We start from the raw sequence: 6,059 nt of genomic DNA on the forward strand, positions 1-6,059 counted from the left end.
GCACTTCAAATGTGCCTAAACGCAAGTCCTTTTGAAAAGTTGTGGGTATGGCAGTTTTGTGATCAGGAGCAGAGTGGCGCAGCGGAAGCGTGCTGGGCCCATAACCCAGAGGTCGATGGATCGAAACCATCCTCTGCTAAGACTGCTTTACTTATAAACACGCTCTGTTCTTACTTGAAGAAAAGCTCACACATGTGCTCCTCATGTGTGCCTAAACACAAGTCCTTTAGAAAACACCTGTGAATTGGAGTTCTTCTATGGTGAGCAGAGTGGCGCAGCGGAAGCGTGCTGGGCCCATAACCCAGAGGTCGATGGATCGAAACCATCCTCTGCTAAGACCGCTCTACTTATGTACATGCTCTTTTCCTACTTGGAGAAAACTTGCCTCAGCTGTGTCCTAAAACCCTCTGTAGTTTTCACATGTTCTAATAGATGACAGAAGAGCACTTCAAGTGAGCCTAAACGCAAGTCCTTTTGAAAACAGTAGGGTATGGCAATTTTGTGATCAGGAGCAGAGTGGCGCAGCGGAAGCGTGCTGGGCCCATAACCCAGAGGTCGATGGATCGAAACCATCCTCTGCTAAGACTGCTTCACTTATAAACATGCTCTGTTCTTACTTGAAGAAGAGCTCACACATGTGCTCTTCATGTGTGCCTAAACACAAGTCCTTTTGAAAACACCTGTGAATTGAAGCTCTTCTATGGCGAGCAGAGTGGCGCAGCGGAAGCGTGCTGGGCCCATAACCCAGAGGTCGATGGATCGAAACCATCCTCTGCTAAGACTGCTTCACTTATAAACATGCTCTGTTCTTACTTGAAGAAAAGCTCACACATGTGTGCCTAAACACAAGTCCTTTTGAAAACCCCTGTGAATTGGAGTTCCCCTATGGCGAGCAGAGTGGCGCAGCGGAAGCGTGCTGGGCCCATAACCCAGAGGTCGATGGATCGAAACCATCCTCTGCTAAGGCTGCTTCACTTAGGCCCCGTTCACACTGCAGGCAAAAGTGGCCCAAATCTGATTTTTTTGGGGTCAAGTGACCAGGTCAGACTTCTTCATAGGTAGTGTGAACACTCAAATCTAGCCCAGATCTGATTTTTTCAAATCAGATTTAGACCACATACATATGTGGTACTGAATCAGAACCATATCTGATTTTTTTCAATGCGACCGCAGTGTGAACATTCACGGCAGATTTGATGCGACTTTTACGTCATTCTACGTCGACATTTGTCACAATTGTGCGCCGGTGACACCTTAGACATAACAGACACAGACAGCCTGACATTAAAAACTTGACTACATAATATGGAGAACAGCGATGGAGCGAGTCAATGGAGGGAGAGTGAGGTGTTAGACCTTATTAGTATATGGGGAGATACTTCAATTCAAAGCAAACTTGAAGGCTCCTACCGTAACCGCGCAGTTTTCGAAAAAATTGCGCACGAAATGGAAGAACGGGGACACAGGAGAACGTGGCTGCAGTGTCAAAGAAAGGTGAAGAGTCTTAAAAGTAAATTTAAAGAAGCAAATGATTCTAACAACCGAAGCGGTCGTGGTCGCATCACTTGCCCATTTTATAACGAAATTAGCCGTGTTATGGGCGATAAACCCAGCTGTCAGCCGTTGGAGCTGCTGGATAGCTACGAAGCAGGTGAAGAGGAGCCTGAAACTCCGAGGAGTTCGGCAGACAGCCTGGATATAGATGGCGAGACAGGTAACGTTATGTTTTCAGTCAGTTTTCTTTGCACAACTGGGAAACAAATCAGAGAAGCATAGACTTGTACCCTTTACGTGACTGTCGCTCCAAACACTCATGAAAGTGCGTATCTATAGGCTATCACAAATTAAATTTCTCGTAGGTTAACGTTACCATTTAAACGGACAATAAAAAAAAAAAAAAAAAAAATTGTGTGTGTGTGCGCATATGCACACTGCAAATGGTATTAGTGTGCATGCTTTACACGCAATAAAGTGAATATTATAAACGCAAAAACAAATTAAGGCGTATAAATGGCACGATCAATTTAATTTCTGGTAACCGTTATAGATACGCACTTTCATGAGATCGGGCTCGACATTCAAAAATGTACACAGTCTCCGTTACATATCTACGATCTGATCCAGTGCACTAGTAACCTGGCTCATAACCAAATCTCATATTATAAATTATAAGGAGGGGGCTGCCATGTTATCCTCATCTTCTCAGGGTAACGTGTGTGTGTTGAGGGTGTTATGTAAATTGTTAACGTGAAACAGCTATTTTCATATAATATTTGCATTGAATACATCACATTATAGCAGTACATGATATGTTTGCTTGCACCAGATGATACAAGCACCGAGTCACTCCCATCTGCATCTTCTGCACCTTCTGTGTCTTCTGGATCTGCACCATCTACATCTGGAGAAAGCTCATCAGCTGCAGGCATTACAGAGACCACTGGAAGAAGCACAACAGCCACCAAGTCCTCTGGAAGTAAGAATATTCATGTTTTTATCAGGCTGTTGCTAAATCATTAGTATTCGCTTCGCTAACCCATCCACTACTGTTTTTGGATTCTGCTATTACTGTACTGTATTACTGCTAAGTGTTTACTTATACTCATGTCTACCCTCCAAGCATAACTGTTTATTTTTGTAATTGTGGCCAATGACCAAACACTTTCTCCTCTTTCTTACAGCTACATCTGCCAAGAGCAGGAAAAGGAAGACCAAGATGGAAGCAACACTGGAAATCTTCGCTGAAAAGATCAGCAGTGCCCTCAACAACACAGACGACACTGAGCTTCAATTGAAAATGCAAGCAGCACAGCATGAGCATGAGCTCAAAATGCTCTCAATGTTCACACAGTTTCTTGCAAGGTCAAATTCCCCATTTCCACCTATCTACCAAGCACCAGTCCAGCCCTCACAGTACAACCCAATACAACTGCCGCCTCAGCCTACCTTTTACAACTTTACTCATCCCCCGAAATTTAGCATGGGTTCACCTCAGCCGCCACCATGTAACGAGACAACCAACCAGCCTCTAACTTTTCTGCAAGATCTGGCTCAACCTTTCACCCATCCCCCTGTACATCCTCCAGATCTACCTCAGTCCTTCAGCCAGGTGTCAGCACACCCTCTAGGTCCTGTTCAGCAGCCTTTCAGCCAGGCCTCAGGACATCCACCATTCTACCGACCTCCAGATGATGAGGAAAAGTAAATCAGATCCAATATTGTGAATTGCTTTCAGTATTGTTGGTCAATCTATGCAAAGTGTATACATCATTATAAAGATTAATAACAGTTCAGGTTATATTTGACAGTTTGATTTCAGGTTACAATTTGAACGTTATGTAGCGTTACTAAACCGACAGAGACTTGCACTATAGCAGAATAATTTTTATTTTGTGTTTTCAGAGTAATTATTCAAAGTAGAACATTGAAGTTAGCAGGTTTTCTTATTTTTTAGCCAAGAAAAATTCTTGTGTGGAAAATTTGATGATTTTTATATGAATTATTTGTTTGCATCCACCTGCACAACTAATTTTACAGGGATGCATTTAATTTTTATTTATTTTTTTCAGAACAAAACTGACCATTTCATCATTAGTATTGAAAACAGTTTTTTTGTTGATCCACACTTTGAGAATGTTATGTTTAAACATTGTCAAATAAAGTTTCTTATGTGAATCAGCGTTGGCTGTAAAAAAACTCTGTCAGTGCCTCTCTGACTCTTGTTGGCTCAGCAGCATCTTGTGCCCCTCCTTCTGCAATCCTGTTGTCCTGAAGAATAGCTTGAGCAGGTCCCTCATAGGCCTCACCATGCTTCTCACACACATTGTGGAGAGTGCAGCATGCACTTATGATGGTAGGGACAGTGGAGATGTCCACATCCAGCCGTTTCCCCAGGCATCTCCACCGCCCCTTCAATCGGCCGAATGCACATTCCACCGTCACCCTGGCTTTGCTGTGTCGCTCGTTGAAGTACCGTTGCTGCTCTGTCAGGTTCCCTGTGTCAGTGTACCCTTTAATAAGCCAGCTCCTCATGGGGTATGCCGGGTCACCCAGCAGCATGATCGGTACTTGGACACCGTTGATCTCCACTGTGTCCTTTGGAAAATAAGAGAAGTTGAATTTATTAGATGTTATAATATGTTTCTTGAAACATTTTAATGTCTTTTATACTAAGATGGTACTGTTTCCAAATAAGATTTGAGTGTGTGTGTATACATGTGTGCATGTGATTGTTATAGAACAACTTACTGGTGGAAAAAGCTCCCCTCTCTCTGCCATTGCAAAGACACATGAATTCCTAAGAACCCTGGCATCATGGACACTTCCAGGCCATCCCGTGTAGATGTTGGTGAAACTGTTATGGGGACAAGTGATGTGTTATTTTATAATTTTGTCCATGTAAACAATTATGAAAAGAAACACAAATCAGTTATTACTGCACTGTGAAACATTTAAATATAGGCTAATTTTTAAATGATCGGTAGGGGGTTGCAAAACAAAGATGGTTACTGTAAACACAGAGGGGCTATCATATTTTAATATCAGTAGGGCTAATGACAAGCCATACTATGACAAACCGTTTTAACATTTAATCATTTAAACCTACTAGTCTAAATTTTCATGCTAGTACTTATTTTTTAGATACTAGTATCTATTCCATTAAGTACTAGTACGCATTTATTTAGCTAATGAATAAGTACTAGTACTTAATGGAATAGATACTATCTAAAAAATAAGTGCTAGCACGAAAATAGAGACTATAGGTTTAAATGATTAAATGTTAAAGCGGCTTGCCATACCACATAATTGTATCACAAGGCAGCATTATTTAACTATTTTATAAACCTAAATCAGACTTTTCACTCACTGACTGCTAACACTAGAAAAAAAATCCAGGATAGATTATTTTCATAATTGTAGAAGGCTTACCAGAACTGATGATCTACAACTCCCTGCAGAAGGACAGAATGCCATCCTTTGCGATTGAAGTAGTCGACGTGATTTTCTTCTGGGGCAATGATGGGGATATGACTCCCGTCAATTGCTCCAGCGCACTGTGGAAAACCACACCTCATTTGGAAGCCTTGTAGGACCTCCCGGAGAGCGTCTCCTTCGGGCAGTTTTATGAACTCGGGCATGAGGACTTGGCGCACGGCCTTGCAAAATTCGTGCACAATCGCGCACACAGAAGACCTGGCAATGCCAAACAGGTTACCCATCGTGCGGTAACTGACCCCCGTTGCCAGCCAATACAGCCCAACTCCTACACGTTTCCGCACGGAGATGGGTCGCCTAAATTGAGTGTCCTGCCGTAGGAGTCTTGAGGAGAGGCGCTGACAGATATAATCAAAAGTTGCCCTCGACATCCTAAAGTTTTCAAAAAACAGCGTCTCAGTGAAACTATTCACATCACATTCCCACCACTCCTGGCTTCGTCTACGCATCCACACAGACCTCTGTAATGAATTTGCAGCCATAAACCCGCAAAAGGCAAAAACTGCCAATTTTGCTCTCTTTCTCTTTCTTCTCCTCCTCAGCACCTGCTCATTAATGTTACGGCTTCCATTACACAAACATTTTGCAATAAATGCGAATATGCTTACTTCCTCCATAATAGTGCAACCGCGTGCTGCGTCTGACGTCATTGTTATTGTTCTTTTGCGCATGCGTGTTAGTTTGAAACCTCAAACAGTTCACACTGCAATCAGATATAGGTCACATTGTAAAAGGTAATGTGAACAGCCAATCAAAAAATCGGATCTGAGCAAAAAATCAGATTTGAGCATTAAGACTTGCGGTGTGAACGGGGCCTTATATACATGTTTTATCCCAAATAAAGAGCAACTTCCACATCCCGCTTGTTCGTTCAGAAAATCTGTGTGTATGCCCTATTCATACGCCTCATTGACTAAGCCACCTGAATGAGATGGAGAATTAGTAGGGCAAGCGAGTCATGCCCCAGTGGCCTGTCGAAGTAGTCGTTCATCCGGATTACTTTGTGTGCTGGCCTTGTTTAAATGCCGATGCTGTTGTTGTCACTGTAGCCAAAGTAATGGGGG

The 6,059-nt window shown here is 42.7% G+C and overlaps 2 protein-coding genes across 2 annotated transcripts; one reads left to right on the plus strand and one right to left on the minus strand.

The window, feature by feature from the left end:
- Positions 1-1,426: 1,426 nt before the first annotated feature.
- On the plus strand, positions 1,427-3,284 carry LOC309503444 (uncharacterized protein). Its single transcript, XM_082176277.1, has 3 exons — positions 1,427-1,714; positions 2,327-2,476; positions 2,682-3,284. Exons 1-3 carry the CDS (start codon positions 1,447-1,449, stop codon positions 3,203-3,205), a joined length of 942 nt encoding a protein of 313 aa, XP_082032403.1. The 5' UTR covers positions 1,427-1,446; the 3' UTR covers positions 3,206-3,284.
- Positions 3,285-3,367: 83 nt separating this feature from the next.
- On the minus strand, positions 3,368-5,545 carry LOC309503424 (uncharacterized protein). The gene is made up of 3 exons (XM_082176245.1): positions 4,930-5,545; positions 4,249-4,354; positions 3,368-4,095 (listed from the first exon to the last, which is right to left on the minus strand). Exons 1-3 carry the CDS (start codon positions 5,475-5,477, stop codon positions 3,676-3,678), a joined length of 1,074 nt encoding a protein of 357 aa, XP_082032371.1. The 5' UTR covers positions 5,478-5,545; the 3' UTR covers positions 3,368-3,675.
- Positions 5,546-6,059: the final 514 nt, after the last annotated feature.

Source organism: Leuciscus leuciscus, assembly GCF_965113295.1.
Source record: "Leuciscus leuciscus genome assembly, chromosome: 7".
In the NCBI taxonomy this organism is placed as follows: domain Eukaryota; kingdom Metazoa; phylum Chordata; class Actinopteri; order Cypriniformes; family Leuciscidae; genus Leuciscus; species Leuciscus leuciscus.

Coding starts and splice junctions, on each gene's coding strand:
- LOC309503424 (XM_082176245.1), bottom strand. CDS start 5,477: ATGGCTGCAAATTCATTACAGAGGTCTGTGTGGATGCGTAGACGAAGC. Junction 4,355..4,929: donor GTTGTAGATCATCAGTTCTG/GTAAGCCTTCTA, acceptor TCCCCATAACAG/TTTCACCAACATCTACACGG. Junction 4,096..4,248: donor GAGGGGAGCTTTTTCCACCA/GTAAGTTGTTCT, acceptor TATTTTCCAAAG/GACACAGTGGAGATCAACGG.
- LOC309503444 (XM_082176277.1), top strand. CDS start 1,447: ATGGAAGAACGGGGACACAGGAGAACGTGGCTGCAGTGTCAAAGAAAG. Junction 1,715..2,326: donor GGATATAGATGGCGAGACAG/GTAACGTTATGT, acceptor TGCTTGCACCAG/ATGATACAAGCACCGAGTCA. Junction 2,477..2,681: donor AGCCACCAAGTCCTCTGGAA/GTAAGAATATTC, acceptor TCTTTCTTACAG/CTACATCTGCCAAGAGCAGG.